A 20992-nucleotide genomic window follows, 5' to 3' on the forward strand; every position below is an offset into this window, starting at 1 on the left:
AAAATGGATATGTCATTTTATGTCTTTATGTAGATGACTTACTTATCATTGGTAGTAATGATAAGATGATCAAATCCACCAAGAAGTTATTGAACTCAAGATTTGACATGAAAGATTTGGGCTTAGCCGATGTAATCATTGGAATTAAAATCCATAGAACATCAGAAGGGCTAGTCCTAAGTCAGTCACATTATGTTGACAAAATACTTGAGAAATTCAATAATGATGACTCTGCATTGGCTACAACCCCGATAAATACCAGTCAACATCTATCAAAGAATCGAGGTGAAAGTATGTCTCAATTAGAATACTCTCGAGTCATTGGAAGTCTAATGTACTTAATGAGTTGTACAAGACCAAACATAACTTATGCAGTGAGAAAATTGAGTAGATTCACGAGTAATCCAGGAGTTGAACACTGGAAAGCAATTATCAGATTGCTAAGATACTTAAGGTACACTCATGATCATGGGCTGCATTATACCAGATATCCTGCTGTTATTGAGGGATACAACGATGCAAATTGGATATCTGATATGAAAGATTCACAATCTACAAGTGAATTTGTATTCACTTTAGGAGGTGCACCAATTGCCTGGAAATCTTCTAAACAAACTGAAATAGCCAGATCCACAATGGAATCTGAGTTTATAGCATTTGACAAGTGTGCTGAAGAGGCCGAATGGCTGCGCCACTTCTTAGAATTGTTCCAGGATGGGAAAAACCAGTGCCGGCTATAAGCATACACTGTGATAGCCAATCTGCGATTGGTAGGGCACATAATAAAATGTATAATGGTAAGTCTAGGCATATACGTTGTAGACATAATACCATTAGACAACTACTCTCAACTGGAGTTATCTCTGTTGACTATGTAAAGTCAAATGATAATATAGCGGATCCACTGACCAAGGGGTTAAACAGAGAGTAAGTTGCGAAATCGTCAAGGAGGATAGGGCCCAAGCCTATAGAATAAATTGCTGCGAAGGAAAACCCAGCCTAAGCTGACTGGAGATCCCAAGAACTAGGTTCAATGGAACAACCTAATCGCACTAATTTGGAGAATCACTGTGGGGGTTATCCCTAGTCCATTCTTATTATGAAACAGTGAATGTTGAGGATAAGCTTACGGCTTTTAATGATTCTAATATGAAGCAAAATAGAATCACCTATGTGAGAGAGAAGTGGGGCCGCTTCGAAGAAATTGCAGGGCTCAATTCTAGACCCTCTTGCAGAACCAAGCGTGTGTTCATGGCCAAAACGAACACAATCATGAGAACTTAATAGTATCAGGGAGAGTCTTGTGTGAAGTACATCACAATTCACACAAACGGATGTACAGTTCAAAGACATCACGTCTACTGTCAACCAGTGAATTAATATGCTTTCACAAAAGAAGGTTCAAAGGGTAACACCTATCTATCCTATGCAAGACTCAACTGTTGAACTTTATCAGTGGAATCCTTTCGTATAACTTTAAATTCCCATTCTTGTAGGGGATTGTTGGATTAAAGGTGGGCTTTTAGGCTTATGGGCTTTCCATGTGAGTGAATGGAAATTTGGAAAGGTGAGTTTGTCCCATATTGGAAAAATGAAGTGGTATAGATAAGTTTATATTGTGTTATACTTTATGAAGGTGTAACTATGATTGGTCAAGAGGCTCTCTCTTGCGCACACAGGCGCAGGGGGGTGCAAATCATGGGCCCGATTTGCAGTGAAAAAAAGGCTTGACTTGTGTGCAAGCTTACGAGCGCGACCTCGGCGCGTCGAATGTCGGAACGATCAAGGCAAAAATTTCCTAGCAGTCTATGCCATCTTTTGTTAATTTTTTTTTCAGTTGAGACCTTTCACATGCCCTTGAGACCTTTCGCATGGCATAACTATTGGTGATCCATCTCCACAACTGTTGGTGCTTCATCTACCATCGTTAAGGCATATTTAAGGCAACCTATGGCCTTTCATATTGAAGGTTTTGACATGTATAAATAGGGGATGTGCCTAGCCTAGAAAAATAGACCAAAAAAATCCTATTTCTCCTACTGCTACTGTTCTTCTGTTCTGCTACAGTAGTTCTGCTCTGCTACAGTACTTCTGTTCTGCTACTGGTTCTGCTACAGTTCTGCTACAATACTGCTGCTCGTTCTGCTACAGTGCTTCTGCTTGTTCTGCTTCTGCTCAATTCAATGATAAAGTTCAGGTACTGATTTTGTTCGCTAGCATAGTGTTTTGTGCTGCAATTCTGCTGGTTTGCCCGTTGTATAATGGGAAACAGACGTCCGCTGAATCCTCGGAGCACATACCGGAGGGGGCGAATCTGTTTTAAGGAAACTGTACAAGCTATAGGCCTCGGTTTGATTTAATTAAGCATTATATTACAGTTTTGATTCACTATACTGATTTTCTGGTTTTACACATAGCTATCTGTTCTGCTTTTCCATATATTTTGAACAACATTAAATGATATACTTTTGGGGAAAATGAAATTCGGGCTCTCCGTGAAAATCCTAATTTTACCAAAACTTCTTATAAAAAATTAATAAGGTAATATGTTCCCGAACTTTTAAAACTTTGGCTCACAATACCGTGCAAATGATGTTGTGATTACACCCACCGTAGAGGCAATTCTTTATCATATTTTGGTGTTCTTTGCACACGAATTTACGTAATTGTCCTCCACCTTTATAAATTTTTCTTATTCTTTTTCTTTATCACCACAAAGACCGAAGGTTTGGGTGAAGATGTAACCATCCGGGGTTTCGCCGTCGCTTTTATTTAAGACATGTGATGCCTCCTCGAGCGATTCAACCATATACGAGACACACCATCCTCAACCACCAGACCGATGTTGTTAGAAGTGTGAGCCGCAAGCTAATCTGCTTCATTTAGGATGGTAGCGATGCTTCCAGCAGCCTTCTCCTCCACCATCACTAGGTAGAATTGCTGGCCTGCTTAAAGAAGAATGTTGATATATTCACATGGTCATCTGCGGAATTATTGGGCATCCCGACCCATGTAGCTGAGCACAAAATAAACATCATTCCGAGTTCCCGACCCGTAAAGCAGAAGAAGAGGTTTTTGAACCAGAGAAAGATAAATTATAGCAGAACAGGTCCAAGGATTATTGAAAGCTGAACATATATAAGGAGTAAAATTCCCTACCCCAGGGATTGCTATCCTTTGCCTCGAATGGACCAGCTGGTGGATCGTAACTCATCTGCTTCATGGATGCTTATCAGAGATATCATATAATTCCTTTGATCCAGGAAGATCATGATTGGATTAGTTTAATCACCTCGGGTGACATATTTTGTTATGTGGTCATGCCTTTCGAATTTAAAAATGTAGGGGCAACTTACCAAAAGTCGATGAATCAGATTTTAGATAGGAAAGCTGGGAGAAACATTGAAGTGTACGTAAATGATATTTTGACAAAATCCCGAACAAGAACTTGTTTCATCCCAAATCTCGAGGAGATATTATCAACTCTTAGAGAGCGCTTGGTGAAATTGAACCCGTGCAAGTGTATATTTAGGGCCAAGATTATGAAGTTTCTCATGTTCATTGTGACAGGAGGGGAATTGAGGTTAACCCGAAAAAGGTGAAAGTCATTTTGGAGATGGTCTCTCCTAAATCTGTTCAAGAAGCCCAACAGCTTACAGGGAGGATTATTGCCCTTCCTGATTCATTCCAGTTCGCACATCAAAGTTATCCTTTCTTCAAGGTGCCGAGGAAGGCTGAAAAATTTGAATGGATGATAAGTGCGAGCAAGCCTTCAAATATTGGAAAAGCCACATGGCCAGTCTTGGCAAAGCCCAAACCCGAGGAAAAATTATGGGTGTATCTGTCTGCATCTGAGCATTTTATTAGCCTATTACTGGTCCGGGGGGAAGGATTCTACCAAAATCATGTCTATTATGTCAGTGAATTATTGCATTTTTATATAAAAACAAAAGTTGTAAACAATATAAATAGATTATTCAAGTTATATGATATTTTTTAGAATATTTTTCTCTCCAAAAAGATTTGTCTTTGTCTACACCTTTTTATGTTTCTAAAATCAAACTTATCAAAGTTTCATATTTTTGTGGCGTTTTTGATTGTTATTCACGAAGATTGTAAAAAAATGAGTTCTTTGAAAGTTCCCTTGAAATTAATTATTTATCTGTGTTATTTGTTACTAAATCACGTCGTTTAGGAGTGAATATCACGTTGTTTGTTTCAAAGTTTAAAGATCGGGGTAATAAAATCTTGTCATTCATTGAATTGACGAGATGACTGAGTCTAGTTAGTGTTTGCCTTTCATGCATAATCAGATTTGCATCACTTATCCTTCATGTTCAGGGTTTTACGTTCATGCTTATGTTCATGTTAATGCTAAGAAAGTTCTATCCATATGCTTAGTTAATTTGTATTTTTATTATATGTTCGAACGATTCTCACTTGATGAGTATTTTCCAAAATACTCATCCCTTACTTTTCCTCTCTAAGATGATAATTAGGACAAGATAGACGAGGAGGAACAAAAACTTTTTTGAGGCTGGTAAAGATTTAGATCGTTATTTCATTTATATTATTTGAACTATATTTAGTCATGTACGCATCTGCAAGTTCCTAATTCTGTTGTAAAAAAACCATTATTTTGTAATGTAATAGACTGATTTTGGATCTATGCTACGAAGCTTGTTGTTTTATAATTATGTGATTGTTAAACAACGTCGAAATTCATTACGACTTGGTCTTGGGACATGACACTTTTGACAACTTCATAACTATAAGTCTCAAGGAAATAAGCGTCTTCAGCGCACAATATCTCACTCTAACTTCTGATCAACTCAAGTTGAAGCATCAAAATGTTGATATGAATGTTGAACTATTTAGATAGATGACCCAGCTAAATAATAATATGAACCAGCGATAGATCATCTTCAAACCACTATTGACAAGCAATTGCAAGATATTTTTGTGTTCATGCACCCTGGTGATTCCATAAAAGAGGAAAATATTGACTACAAAAGTTGGAAGAGCAGAAAAGGCGAGCTGAGAGAGCTAAATATGAAGAATCTGGGCTAATCATGAAAGAAGAAGGCATAAGGAAAAGATGAAGAGGAAGTAGTGGTGGTGGCAAATCGATTCCGCATATATAGGTTTTTCAATTTATTTTGTAGATGTAATAGGTTGTTACTTTTTATTTATTGTATCAATGTTTCTCATTATCTCAACGAAAAGTACTTTTAAAATCGTTTCCTATTTGCCTTAACTTTTATCTATAATATTTTTATCTAGTTTTGCAACATGGTTTTTCATCACCAAAAAAGGAAATTGTTGGAATATAAATCACCCATATTTTTTATAATGAGAATAACAACGTCGAGTTGTTTTAGGAGTCCAGCTGTTGTTTTCTTTGTATTTTTTAGACACGCAACCACAAGCTCAACTCAGATTGCTCAACATAATATCAAGCTCAAGTTGTTGAAAAAAGATCATCACTTGTATCTTTTTCAAACCATACTATCGTAGATACATTTGAAGTCTGACCATTAAATTCTAAAAGGTCAAATATTAAAAGATCAAGATGGACAGTCCAAGTCATGACATTCAATTACTATCAAATAAAGTGACAAACACAATATCCTACTGACTCCTAATTGACATAATGTTTCCAAAAATATCAAAAAATGATTTGACTATTTGAATATTTCAAATGTGTACTTGAGTTTCAAATAATATTAAGTGACTTTTGATGGTGTCATTTGTGAAGTTAAAGTGTGGTACTTAAATTAGTAGAAATAATATCTATTTAGAATCTACAAATATATTATTTTAGTCCATAAATACTCATATCCAATTATTTGAGGATGTCAAATATAGATTAAAGTTGATATTGAGTGGCACTGATGATGACATTCTTGAAGTAAAAATATGATACTTAAATTAATACAAATAAGACATAATTCGAGTCCACAAATACTGGATTTTACCCTTTAAATACTCAAATTCAATTATTTAAGGATGTCAAAATATATAGTTTGAAATTAATATTGAGTGGCCTTTGATGATGAGATTTGTGAATTAAAAATATGATACATAAATTGGTACAAATAGTACATAATTCGATCTCATATATACTTAATTTTAACATTTTAAAACTCAATTTTGATTATTTTGGGATATACCAAAAATATAATTTTAAGTAATATTGAGTGACTTTTGATATACCATTTATGAAGTAAAAATGTGAGACCTAAATTGATATAAAAATATATAATTCGAGTTTATAAATACTTTATTTTACTCCCAAAATACTAAAATTCAATTATTTTTTTATGTCAAAATATATAGTTTGAAGGTAATATTGAGTGACATTTTATGATAACATTCGTGAAGTAAAAAATGTGATATGTAAATTAATACAAATAATACATAACTCGAGTTCAGAAATACTTGATTTACCCTTTAAAGACTCAAATTTGATTATTTGATGATGTCAAAAAATATAATTTGAAGTTAATATTTTCTATGACGTCATTCGTGAAGTAAAAACTTGATACCTGAATTGGTACAAGGAAAACTTAATTCTAGTTACAAAATTTGATTTTATCCCCTAAATACTCCTATCTGATTACTTGGGGATGTTAAAATTTATCGTTTGAAGTTAATATTGAGTGACATTTGATATTGACATTTGTGAAGTAAAAATGTGATACCTAATTTAATAATAATTGTAGCTTCTACTAATTTAAAATACTACAATTTTTTTTGAAAGCTAATACACGAAAATCCCATTTAAATGCATGCATGCTGAAAAATATGCCTTTTAAAAAATTAATCGTAAATAATCGCCTAATAAAATATCGCAGTTTAAAATTTTGCCAACACAACCATCAATAATGTGCGTAAAAATAAAACAAGTAAAAAATCCTGAAAAGACATCAACATATCATAACAAAAGTATAAACTGATCATGTCTACTCAAAACTCATAGAAACGTTATGTGCGGAAAAAATATGGTCATCAGGTCCTATGCGCACATCCAGCCCAGCCTACTCAGGATTTCGGCACCTCCAACGTCCTCATCGATATGCTTACCTACAACATTCACACCTAGTGAATCTAAAGACTCAACAGACCTGAATCGTTAATAACAAGTACATATACATAACATGCAACAACGAAAAGTACAATAATAAAAATATGGTTCATGATCTATAAAACGTAAACGTAAAAATAATAAAGCATACATGTCAAAACATATATCACATAACATCATATACGTGTTCATTTCTTTTAATTGAATTATGTTCATTAGTTGTGATTTTCGTATCATCATGTCAGTCGATGGATCCATCTATGTGTAACCGTGGTACCCGCCGGAGATGACATCAGCGACATCATTACCCGTCCAATGAGCACTGGCCTTACATGTCATCGTGTTAGTCACAACCAGATCTCATCCTTCAAATCATGATATCATGTTCATTACTTAATAAAATCATGCATATACATAAATTTTTCTTAAAATCAAGCATGCAACATATTTTTCATAATTTCATAAAAATCATATACGTGATACATAACACTACAAACAAGATAAATTGTGCACAGAGCGCTGTCAAGACTAAAAACTCGACTCGGGTGCAAAATGATCATTTTGCCCCTGGAAATCTAAAATGACCATTTTACCCCTGGACCTCAAATTTTTTACCAGAATCTTACCATATCCTTAAAACACCTCAAAAAATATTTAAAAGTATTTATTAGACGTAAATTCGAGCCCATTACAAAACTTAATCGAATCATTTTAAAACTTGGACCGGGGTCATGTTTTTAACCCGAATCGACCCGAAACTTAACCAAATTTTCTCAAACTTTTACCACACCTTAAACACACCCTTCCAGCCCTAAAACCACACGTTCCAGTCCACTGTGACCCACGAAAAAAGTTCAAAATCTGTTGCAATTTTTTTGCACGCTGCATCTTCGACCCCAATGGACCAACCTCGTAATTTATCGACCCTAGGCCCTACCGACTCTGACCAGCCCTTCCTAGCCAACCTTAGGACCTTAATAGAATGACCTAAGCTAAGTTCTCAGCCCCATTTATGCTGCACGACGCACACACTCGCTATTTCCCGAAGCTGGATCACCCAAGCCAAATCTCCCTTCACGCGATTGGCCGGCTCCATGGTTGGTTCCAACGGTGGTCGAGCCTCCCTGGGCCATGTCTCAGATCCACCAGGGTCTGGTCCATGGCTTGGTTCAGCCCTTGCAACGCTGGCTCCACCCCTTACTCGATCCACAATCAAAACGAGCCAACCCATCAACACAACACCCCTCAGCTCTTAGCTTGACACGCCTACCCTCGACTCCAGCCTTATGAGAGCCCTTTACCCTCATGCACAGCCCTTTAGCCTCGACAACACGGCATCCCCTTGCACGAAATTCATGAAAGCGTGAGTTATGCACAAGGAGAAATCGTTTTCATGAACCTTCAAAGCAAAAACGTAACAATCATGCAAGGATTATGTAGCCCTTCATATATGCCACACATAAAAGCAAGTATATAGCGTGAATGATGCAAAAATAAAGACACATGGCGTGCCTTGATGTGTAGATGCTCAAAAACTCGAAGAAACGTGCGTCGGAGAAGCACCGAAGGAGCAGAGAGAAAGCTTGTTTGAAAGAAAATGGAGGGGGCTGACTTGCAGTAAGTTGCTGCTGGATTTTCACGTGGGAGGGCTGCTGAAGGAGGGTGAGGGGAGGCCACTTTAAACAAATTAGGTTTAGGGTGTATTTAAGTAGACTACAAACCACTAATGTACCCTTAATTATATTTCAAAAGGTTTAAAAAGGATCTTGAGCCCATTAAGCAATAAAACCAACCCCACAAGCCCAAAAACACCCCCGAAAAATATTTCGTTTATGCATGTTTTTGAAAATATTGCCCAAAAGATCTCCCGATTCGATAAAATTTGCGTACCGGTTAAAACTACGACCGGGCGAGTAGAAATTCCTACCAAGGCCCACTTTACGAAAAACACCCTTAAAACACCCTTAAAACACTTTACATTAATTAATTAAAATTAATCATTCAATAAAAATATTTTTCTTAATTTTTTCCCGGTCTTCATTCCTCGTTCGAGCGCAAAGTGAAATTAAAAACCCTAATGAATGAAACTTTACAAATAATCATGACATAACCCTACCTATGCAATAATCATGCATGTAATGCATAAAAATCAATAAACACATAATGTAAATAAAAACCCAAGATTCCATGTATTCAGGTTACGTAAATTTAATTTCCTGAACCTTACAATAATAACACCTAATTCGACTCCATGAATATAATCTAGTGGACTTTGATAATGACACTTACAAAAGTTATTAACTTCAAACTATATTATTTTTATATTCGTGAAGTAAAGATGTAATATCTAAAAGTGTGACATATTATTTATTTGATAATGACATCTGTTAATTATAAATGTGATACCTAAAAATGTGACATTAAAATTTTTTAATTTGACATCCCCGAATAATCGGATTTGAGTATTTATGGGGTAAAATCTACTATTTGTACCTCGAATTAGGTTTTCTTTTTACCAATTTATATATCACATTTTTACTTAACATATGTAACCATAGAAATATTAACTTCAAACTATATTTTTTGATATAATCAAATAATCAAATTTGAGTTTTAAAAAAGGGTAAAATCAAGTATTTCTGGACTGAATTAAGTATTATTCGTATTAATTTAGGTATCATATTTTTACTTCACTAATATCATCATCAAAGGCCACTCAATAATACCTTCAAACTGTATATTTTGACATTAAAATATTAATTGAATTTTAGTATTTAAAGAGTAAAATCAAGTATTGGTAGATTCAAACTATATACTATTTGTACCAATTTAGGTATTAAATTTTAACTTCATAAATGACATATCAAAAGTTACTCAATATTATTTGAAACTATATTTTTTATTTCCCAAAATAATCAAAATTGAGTCTTAAAGTGGTAAAATCAAGTATACGTGAGATCAAATTAGTTACTATTTGTATCAATTTAGATACCACATTTCTAATTCACAAATTTCATCATCAAAGACCACTTAATATTAACTTCAAACTATATATTTTTACATATAGAATTTGAATATTTAAAGAATAAAACTAAATATTTGTGGACTCGAATTATGTTTTATTTGTATTATTTAATTGTCATATTTTTACTTAATGAATATTATTATCAGTGCTACTCAATATTAACTTTAAACTATATTTTGGCATCCAAAAATAATTCGATATGATTATTTAGAGAGTAAAATCATATATTTGGATACGCTTTCTATCAATTTAGATATCACATTTTAACTTCACAAATGACATCATCAAAAGTCACTTAATATTATTTGAAACTCAAGTATTTTCTTACACATTTGAAGTATTCAAATAGCTAAATCAATGATTTGGAACCCCAAAATAGGTATTTTATCAGTAAAAATAAGTACCTTTTCTAATTGAGTGAGTCTCATGTGAGACCGTCTCACGGATCTTAATCTGTGAGACGGGTCAACCCTACCCATATTCACAATAAAAAGTAATACTCTTAGCATAAAAAGTAATACTTTTTCATGGATAATCCAAATAAGAGATCCGTCTCACAAATACGACCCGTGAGACCGTCTCACACAAGTTTTTGCCTTTCTAATTTCATGATGAGTAAGAAACTATGTTTTTTTAAAAAAAATTAGATGACATGAATAAGTCACCTTAAAACATTTTCAATGAAAAGACCGATAATTACTAAATTTATTGTGATCGCTCGAAGATCCATTATTTTTTTTTATACATTTGGAGTATTTAAAGAACCAAATCAAGCATCTGAAACTCAAAATAAATACTTAATTTGTATGTCAAAATAAATACTTAATCTTTTTTCATGATGAATGATTAATTATGTTTTTTTAAAAAAAATGACATGAATAAGTCATGTTAATGTATTTTTTCATGAAAAGACCAACAATGACTGAATTTGTGGTGATTACTCGAAAATGTAGCATTTTCTTACAGTTGGAGTATTTAAAGAGCTAAATCAAGTATCTGAAACCCCATAATTGGTAAATTGTATATCAAAATAAGTAGTTACTCTTATTCTATGATAATTGAGAAAAAATATTTTTTAAAAATTATATTTTAGATGAAGAAGAACACGTGATTTTTGTGGATAAAATAATATATTTATTTAAATAATAAAAGAGCGAAAATGTAAATTTGGTTTGTAGGGAGTTAAAAATAAAATTATAATACTGTCAGACACTGATTCTTAAAAATTGTGGTTAGATAATCTTTATTAAAAGAAATCACAAATTAATCTTTAATGAAATATAATTTTATTTTTAATATAAAAATTCCATTTGTAAATATATGTAAAAATATTTTAAATAAAAATGTTATACAGCCATGTAGAATTATATAGAAGTTAATAAAAATCAATAAACTTTATAAAAATATTTTATTTTAAAAGCATAATTAAAATCTCCACATGAAAATATCCGTGTAGTTTTATGTGACATGATATTATGATTTATATGATGGTTAGATTCTATCTATATTTGGAGTGAAAATTAATATTTATATAGTACGTTTTTTGAGAGATAGTTTTATGAATATATATCATGAAATATGTTAAAAATATCTCGAATGAAAAATAATATTTTTAAATAAATCTTTAAACCAAAGTACCAACTACCAAACACCTCCTTTCACGCAAATACCATCGAATCAATCGAAAGGTTATCGAGGTTTTATCATTTGACAATCTAAACCCACAGAAACAATCATGGCTTCTTCTCTCGTAGCTTCTCAAGCCCTCCTCACCTCCGTCAATCACCGCCTTCCCTTCTTCTCAAAACCTAAACCCCTATGCTTTTCTCCGCTTCAAATCCCATCAAAATCAAGAATTCACGCTGCAATTTCCCGAATTCCTGAAAATCCATTAATTAAGCCTCGCCAAAATGCGATTCCCGCTCAAGATTTACTCTCCGGGTCGACCCGTACGGTGACAACCCTCCTGGCAATCACGCTTGCAGCCTCCAAGTTGTTGTCCCGTGGAATTTTGAGCTTAGGCCTACAGTTGAAGGAACCAATGATCTCCGCCGCCGGGCCCGCGTTTTTTGCTGCGATGAAGAACGTGCCGACAGGGTCTTTGAACACGCCCTTCACGGTGGTGGCGGCGGGGATGGCGAAATGGCTGGATATATACAGTGGGGTTTTGATGGTTAGGGTTTTGTTGAGTTGGTTTCCCAATATACCGTGGGATAGGCAGCCGCTATCCGCTATTCGGGACTTGTGTGATCCGTATTTGAATCTCTTTAGGAATATTATTCCCCCAGTTTTCAACACGCTGGATGTTAGTCCGCTTTTGGCTTTTGCGGTTTTGGGGACATTGGGTTCGATTTTGAACAGCAGCAGGCAAGCTTCCTGAGGCAATTGATTGAGTTGAACGGCATTAGTTGGGTAAGGATTGGTAGACTAGAGAAGCCAAGTTATTTTTTTTAAAATTTTCATAAAGCATTATCTTACTAATGAGTTGTATTCGCTGAATTATGCCACTTTTGTTTACATAATTTTGGGTGTTCATTTGTAAAATTTTGAGACATTATTAACGTATTGGTATGAGTTCTTGGTTCTCTGATTTGGTAACCCTGCTAGATGGTTCTTGAGTCTTGACAGAATCTTTTGAGTTCAGAGTAGGAGCATGTAATCGGCAACCCTTGTTTACTAGAAGCAAAGCTTAAAAGTTTAAACAAATACTATGAATGATCATGATAACTAAGTGTATCATCGGCATCCTCTTGACTTCTATAACATTGGATTAGAGTTATTTACCGATTGTCCAAAAGACTAGGCTCCCAGTCCTAGATGGTTGTGGAGTGGATATGACACGTATGTTCACCCATTGAGTAGCCAAAATTACTTACTATTACCTGTCTTTGCTCATCTGTCAGTATTTGATGCTTGCATACTGATTGAGACTATAATAATATGCACCACATTATTAACACCAGCTCAACATAAGCCCTTTCAAGTTACTCCTTTTGTTTGGTCGATTGTCGATTATAGTACCAATATTTGGCTATAACTATGGGAGCGATGCCTGAGTTCAAAATATAGCCTTCCCATAAAGTTCTGTAGACACTCTGTGCTTGTCGTGGAGGAATGTGAGATACTGACATTATTCATCTGCTTTGATGTATAAATCCAGTTTGTGGCAAAAATAGTTAAAGCTAATTGATGCTCAGTTAATTGCCGTTCCTTTTTGTCTGTAGTACAACTGAATTGATCGTGTTGCTGTTAACTTTATTTGAAGTTCTTACTCATCTTCATATGTGGACAGTCAGAAAATGTGTTCATATAATCCGATCGGTACAGTCTCAAGCTAGAGTTCACAAGAATCTGAACACTGTTAGGGGGTATATGGGGCTATTACCATGTTCTGTTGCTTGCATTCGAGAATTTGCGATCTAAGCGTTGTAGAGATTCGGCCTCTAGTTCCTGTTTGTATTAGATTTCTTATACTTGCAGTGTTAACTTTCATTTCAATATGGCCTTCAACCATACTTTCTAGAAAAAAACTTTGAATTTAATGTATTTCTTGCCCTGTGCCCTTTTAATATTACAGGAGAAACTAGGGATTAAATTGTTTAACAATGAGAGATATTACCATTTCAAAGTCTGTTTCGATTCTTCATATAACTAAGTTCCATGTTTATCCTAGAATTCGGTAGCGGGACTCTGATTGTGCTAGCACCTGAGCCTTATTTACTGAAGGTGAATGCTTTTGATTTTTCATTTTCCCTTTCCATTTAACACAAAACTCTTATTAAATTCCTGATCATTAGTCTCAAGGTTCATTCTTGAAGCACCTTCGATTTCACAATTGTTTCTATTGTTTTCCTCTTTAGCCAGAGCAGATCCGGCAGGGGAAAAATCGCTCCTTTGCTCGAAAAAGTCGCAACTTTTATGCATATTTTTTGTAAAAATCCTTGGTTCTCTCCTTTCAAATATATTTAGGTAGCTTATTCTCGGTATGTTTCAGCTGCTCTCGATTTTCTTGACCCGTGCTGTGAACAAGAGCAAATAACATTAAGCGGTTGTCTTTGGAGATAGCAAACAAACCGCAGATTCTACGCTGAAACTTTTACATTGTTCAAGTCTCCATTTTACGTCAAGAATAGATGAATTAAGTGGATTCAACATATTGGTAGAGATGGATTCACGACAGATGGGAGAGAACAACTAAATAATGGATGATGTGTATTCAATTGGTCCCTGGCCATCCTCTCCTAATCTAAATTGTCTGCTCCCTACGGAGCGTGTTTGGATTGACGTATTCGAATATATGATTTCGAATTCAAGACTGTAGATTAAACTCTCAAGATCTGATCTTAGATGCAAATCAATCGTTACAATTGCTGGTTCCCATCACGTATATACATGAAAATTGAAATGCGAGATTGAAACACTGTTCGAAACGTGAGAAGTGAGTCGATACAATTATTATTTCACGTATACATACATAGAATAAGATATCGAAACATCATTTAGATATGAGAGCTATATCAATTCAGAAGATGAGAGTACGCGAGGTTAACCGGGCTCAGGAGGAGCATTTGGGAAGGATGCAGCTTGAAAAGATACACCAAATCTTCTCTGCAGAAGATGAGAGTACGCGAGGTTTACAACTTTCTTTATTCTTTTTCTGGGTCCGCTGATCTTCGCATTTGCAAAAAACGCATAGTATCAGGTGTAGAAGAATGCTTAGAAACTATAAATACATGTTCCAATGCATGGAACAATGTTTCAAAAAAGAAAGAGGCTACATGTTTTGAAATCGATTTTTTTAGGAGGTTATTTACCATGTTCCCCAGCATTTCTCAATCTAAGTATCCAATCAAAAACTTCGATAAAATAAGAAAAGGGTTTGTTTATTCCATAGCCAGATGAACACACAATGACTAGTTAACACCGTTAGATGCATAAAACTGTAAGCAAGTCCTATATATCAATATATTGTCGCATGTATCCGACTGTGGATGATAAATACAAGGAGTCATCGTTTGCCTCATGGAATGTTACGACGAATGGTGTATAATATTATAATCCACATTTAGAGATAACATAAATAACTCTAATCATTTGTAAAACTTAAGTCAAATATTGAATGAAACAAGCATGTCATGTAATGTTTTACCAAAGTTTTATCTTTCATGCCAAATGATTTCACATGTTTTCAGAGTATAGCAAATATTAAACCAAACAAATATAGCAGATCCTAAATGGGACCTTAAAAATATAGCAGATCCTATTTGGTAGTTTAAGCAGCAACATACACTCTTTTGGTGGTGTGTGCCCGGAGGAGTTTAGGAAAAATGGTGTACAAATCTTCATCAATAGCTTTAGTTTCTGATACTGAGATAACTGGCATCGGCATCGGCCTTGAATTTACTTTAATTCCGCGGCTAGGAGCTGCAAATACCTCATTAGCATTATAAGGATCTCTGTGCTCGGAGAAACCTTCCTGGCCTTGCTGTTTCGAAGCACTGCGTGTTAGACAGATACTCGGTGTCGTTAAAATCCCAGCTCCTGAAAGCCGGAACACGTCGCCTTCTCGAGTAAAAATCTTCCTATACGCAAGGAAAGGTTGTTCAAGTCCAGAGAAGCAGGTAAATTAAGCACGTATATTATATTCATGTAAAAACGTCGAACTCAAAACTGACAAATTAGGAATCTGTAAAAGATATACAACTTTATGGAAAGATTTATATATAGTATTATGATAATTGTGAAAGAATACGTGCTTGCGGCTTACATCCATCCATTGGTGAGTTCAAGAAAATATGTTATAGAATCTTGGATTTTAATTTACATGTGAAGTCTACAAAATTTGTATAATAGGCCATTTGTTTCCACTATTTTTCTTCGTTTTGTTATAATGGTGAGGAAGGGAAATCCAAAGGGATAATAAATTGTAGGGTAGTCAGAGAAATAACAACAGAAAATTTGAAAATATATCCAATCCAAAAGAGGATAATAACACGAGAACTTGAGCTTGATTTGAATAATTTTCAGAATGCAAGTCATAGGTTCGAGTTACAATGAATGTTAGTATTGTTAATATCAAGGTTTACCCAGAGCGCAACAAAACTAGCGTATGCGGGTCTTCGATCAACCAAAAAAACATCAAGGTACTAAAACCTGAGAATTATCGAGGTCAAGTATTAAGCATGACAAACTTAAATATGTTTAATTTAAGCTTAAATGTAATTTTTTAGATGTTTAATATTTTCTAAAAGAATAAAAAAATATGACAAATTTCAGATTAAATCTTTGGAAAACATAAAACATCAAAATTACAATTATCAGTAGCTCCACAAAAATATACTCCATGGTCAATACCAAGAAAGACTAAGCATTTCCGAACTGTTTGTTGGACTAATTCAATCGCATCTTCTTCGTCCACAACAACCTCACTTTCATGAGGTTTATTTGGAAAGAAATGAAGGATAACATAATTCTTTTGAAATATCAAAATGTTTAAAATCAATTTAAAAGTTTTAATACTTATTTTATCAAATAATATATTAAATTACCATAATGTTTTGTTGGCAGAAGTTTAAATTTTTAAAATTTTTGACATTCAAATTTTGTTTGGGCGTAGTAGGTTCTGACACTACAACAAAAATCGTTTCCAGCAGAGCGTTAATCGGCTTTTTGCTGCACGCATTATAAGCTGTACAATACACGTTGTTGAAAGTCAAAGTTCATTGACAACGTGCAATGCATGCCGTGAAAAATACAATCAACAACGCGCAATGCACGTTGCAAAAATGTTCTGAACAGAAGTTGGAGCACAGTAGGGCCCATTTTGGGCGCCTATACGCTGCCCTTGTTGCCTGGAATTTCCGGTTCACTCGACCCTACCCCTGCGGGCACTGTCCGCAATGATCGATCCAACGGCTCAGATTTTTTCGAGTCAATTTTTTTTTTTTTACATGAAGGTGGGTCCTGATCACTCATGTGGAGTGTGAGTGATCCGGGCCGTTCATTGCCCGTGCAGGCAGTGCCTGCCCGTCCACGGGCAGGTTGAAACAATCCGGAATTTCCAAGAAGCACTTGTTTCATCTTTATTTTTTCCCGACAACCCAAATGCAGGTGGAGGATGAGAACATAAAAGAAACAAATAAAAGACTTCGATTCATGTCAAAAATTCCATTTTTGCAAATTTTATGGACGGATGATCTAATTCCTTTACCCGTCAAACTTCGTATTTTCACACCTAAGACGCAGCGAAAGTTTAAAAAATTTATATTCTTGGGCATCGTGTGTTTAGAAACATTCATAGGACGTTCTAAGAATTTTACTTTGCGTTCTTAACACTTGGATTCGAAACTATTCCGATGTTTAGGCGGATATAGCCCTTCTTGTAAATCTCTACGAACGGTTCTTTCCCTTTGATCGCCTAAAAAGTGCACCTAATCAGTATTTTTAAGTTGAGAATAGATGATTATGACTTTCCATAATTCTACTAATAACCCAATTAGATCCAATTTTTTCCTTGACAATTGAAATTCTTGACTTAAAACTATTTCTAGCTTCGCCACTAACTCTTTCCTTTTTCAATCGATCACTTTTGCCGGTTTATTCCCATGGCTTTTATTTTTACATCAGTCTTTAAAACATACAATTTTTTTCCAAACTACTTCATTTATCTTTTTTGTTTTTGCTATTTCTTATTCTCGTACATATTAGTTATAAAACGAAAAAGCCTCCTCTAATGATGCGATTTCATCTCAATTTTGGGCTTTCGATCGACTACAACTTGGGGAATGTGTAGTGGATCATCACCATTATTTTCTTCCATAGCTGACAAAAATATCTAGCTATACAAAATGAATGAAGAATTTTTTTCTCAGTATTTCCACACTAATTTTTTGAAAAAACAGACGTCTTCGTTAATCAGAAACGGATAACGTGAATTATATCATCACAATCATGAAAAGATGAAAGAAGTTTTCCTCATTAGCATTCATGGATACAGAAATTTAAGTGACTCATATTATGAAAAGATTTTTAGGAGGGTCAGTTTATTTAATAAATCTTAATTAGGTGACTATAGTTAAAGTTAACCAGTAACTAGGCCTGAAATTCATTTTTTAATTAATATTTTGATTTCGTAATATTTTTTGGATATTTTTTTTGTTTGATTTAAAATGATTTTTTTAGGATACAATAATTTGGTACCAGATTATAAGCATGTTACAAGCTTAAATTTAAAGAATTGTAGTTCGAAAAACGATCAACTTAAAAATAATTTAATTTAAGACGAATGAACATCGAAAGATTCACATATTAGAAGATTGGATATGAATGTACCTGAAAATGTATTATTGTATATTTCACGAGTAGGTCTCTTATGAGACGGTATCACAAATCTTTATCTGTGAGACAGGGTAAACCCTAACGATATTCACAATAAAAAATAATACTCTTAACATAAAAAGTAATATTTTTCATCGATAACTCAAATAAGAGACATGTCTCACAAAATACTATCCGTGAGACCGTCTCACACAAGTCGCAAATGTTTTTCTCTCCTAAAAAAAAGATTATTTTGCGGATATGTGAGTATATAATTAAAGTATAAAATGACATTAAAGATATGATTATTGGATGAACATTTTATCACATCCAAAAGATGATATACATATGAGTGGTACCACATAAGTGCCCGTATTGGGTGCTCATAAGATTATGGGTGTTCAAACTTAAGTTTAAATCGAAAAAATAGTAATTCCATACCCAAAAAAAAAAAAATAACTGGACAAAATATGGAATTTTTAAATTTCAATATAAATATTTAAACCAAAATTTATTTGGTTCGGTTTCAGATTAAATTTATTAAAACCAAACCGACAGAAAAGCCGAAATTAAATAAACTAAAAATTTTATTTATGTTAAATATTTTATGAAATGACATTTAATAAATTAAAAATATTTTGTTAATTTTTAGTTGATTGTTATTTATTTAATTTATTTAGACTTTATATTTTAAGGTTTTACTAAAAATTTAACTAAAAAATAATATATTATATTTTTATTACTAATTTAAATAATAGTCAAAAGCGAATAAACAGAACTGAAGCAAAACAGTTCTGATATCGGATTATATATACTTGAAACTGAAATAGAAAAAATCAAAATAAAAATTGAAAGCCGATATCCAAACTGTTTTTCAACACCATTGATATAATATTTTTAAATTTTAAAAATCTTTTCTAAACATGTTAGTTGATAAAGAAAGCATATTTTCGAAGTGTGATGGTTTTATAGAATTATATATGTGACACATGTTTATTTGATTTATATTTGAAGTGAAGTAATACTTTTGAAAATAATAATAATAATTTTAATAGGTCGGGTTAGGTCAAAGATCTGTCTATTAGATTAGGTGTCTAATTTGCTAACTTGTGGCTTGAGTTTTATTAATTCTTGTGTAAAAATACTATTTATTTTAATAATATTTTACGCTTTTATCTAATTATGACATTTAATTTATCTATATACTTATGCAATCTACATGATAAAGTCCTTGAATATACTATAGTACCATTAGGTCTATGTTGCAATGTAAATCATGAAATTCTTTAACATGTCTACTGTATATTTAAATTTTTTCTTAGTCGATTCAACCGCTTAAAATAAGGAGAAAGGTAGCTTATGTTCCAAACAAGCATTTATGATATTAACGACACATTTCATTGATGTATACATAGAGATGTTCATTCATATAAATGAATGATCATATGATTATTGCACTAAACATTCCTCCCAAGAACTTTCCAAGTAGTTATCACTTATCGAGTGAATTCAGTCTGCGGTTATGGTTGTAATACTGATACACACAAAATTCCGACCCGACCCAACCCAGATCCGAGATAAGCCAACCCGATCATTTATGTCCTTGCTCGGGAAAAGTTATCTCAAATAATGTCTAAACATCCGAGCAAACTCTTATTAAACAACCGAGCACATACCGGGCATCCAGATTAAGAGCTCTCCAACCTGATTATATATTTAAATCAAGGTGAATAAAGTCATATTTTTATAAAAAAAACTCTTGAACAAATCTTCTATGATAAGAAAATAAATTGAGAGAATAAAGATATGCTATTCGTATTTATAAGTTAATGTAAGATCAACACTATCTTTCTAGAACTAGAGTCCTTACCATAATGAAGTTCTTTCATACAAAAGTTCTTTCCATAGAAGGTATCTAACTCCCCTTCTATAAATATCAGGTATTTTCTATGGTTATATTTCATTAATTGCTTGCTTGTACAAAACTATATACTCGCAATTAAGTTTGCTCTCCGTACTGACCTGAGCATCGGAGGAGCTACGTCGGAATCCTCTCCAGCGCCCACTAACATTCGTCCGCACATGAATTCAATTTGGGAGATTACCTACCAGAGAAACGTTCTGCTCGGATAATAATGAACGAAGAGAAGCTCGGTCAGGGCATTTACTGCAACGATTGTAATATTTTAGCACACCGGGCTGAACCCAAGGTACGTGAAATTTTTAGCATCACCAATTGGCGTCGTCTGAGGGAAAATTAAGAAAAGGAACTAAGATGCTAAGAGGAAGACTTGGTTGTGGAAGTGGTAATGACCCAAATAGGGAGAATGAGGCCAGTCTCAATCAAGAATAGAACAAAGAAAACAATCTTCCTCCGCCGCTGCCTCCTTTGGATATTTCCCAGATCACCCAGTTGATCACTACTACTATATAACAAGTGCTAGCACATAGACAAGTCAGAAACCCTCCCCCAGTTCAGAACGAGGTTACGGAGGAGTTGAGAAGGCTCAGAAGAAGTGCAACAACTATAAGAAGCTCAGAAAGTTCCTCCTCTACCTTCTCCC

At 34.0% G+C, this 20992-nt stretch overlaps 2 protein-coding genes across 6 annotated transcripts; both read left to right on the forward strand.

Moving 5' to 3' along the window:
• Positions 1-65: 65 nt before the first annotated feature.
• On the forward strand, positions 66-740 carry LOC140835429 (secreted RxLR effector protein 161-like). The gene has a single exon (XM_073200924.1). The coding sequence runs from the start codon at positions 66-68 to the stop codon at positions 738-740; it is 675 nt and encodes a 224-aa protein (XP_073057025.1).
• An 11018-nt stretch (positions 741-11758) lies between these two features.
• LOC140834013 (ylmG homolog protein 1-1, chloroplastic-like) lies at positions 11759-14425 on the forward strand. Of its 5 annotated transcripts, XR_012118633.1 has the most exons (3): positions 11759-12524; positions 13786-13838; positions 14107-14425. XR_012118633.1 is itself a non-coding variant. In XM_073198586.1 (2 exons), the coding sequence occupies exon 1, from the start codon at positions 11848-11850 to the stop codon at positions 12490-12492; it is 645 nt and encodes a 214-aa protein (XP_073054687.1). In that variant the 5' UTR covers positions 11759-11847; the 3' UTR covers positions 12493-12524; positions 14082-14425. The 5 variants fall into 5 exon arrangements, 4 of the variants coding, with proteins under 4 accessions (XP_073054687.1, XP_073054686.1, XP_073054685.1 ...); XM_073198586.1 differs by lacking the exon at positions 13786-13838 and having other exon boundaries at positions 14082-14425; XM_073198585.1 differs by lacking the exon at positions 13786-13838.
• The last annotated feature ends 6567 nt before the right edge of the window (positions 14426-20992 follow it).

Source organism: Primulina eburnea, chromosome 6 (genome assembly GCF_022965805.1).
Source record: "Primulina eburnea isolate SZY01 chromosome 6, ASM2296580v1, whole genome shotgun sequence".
NCBI classification, from domain to species: Eukaryota; Viridiplantae; Streptophyta; class Magnoliopsida; order Lamiales; family Gesneriaceae; genus Primulina; species Primulina eburnea.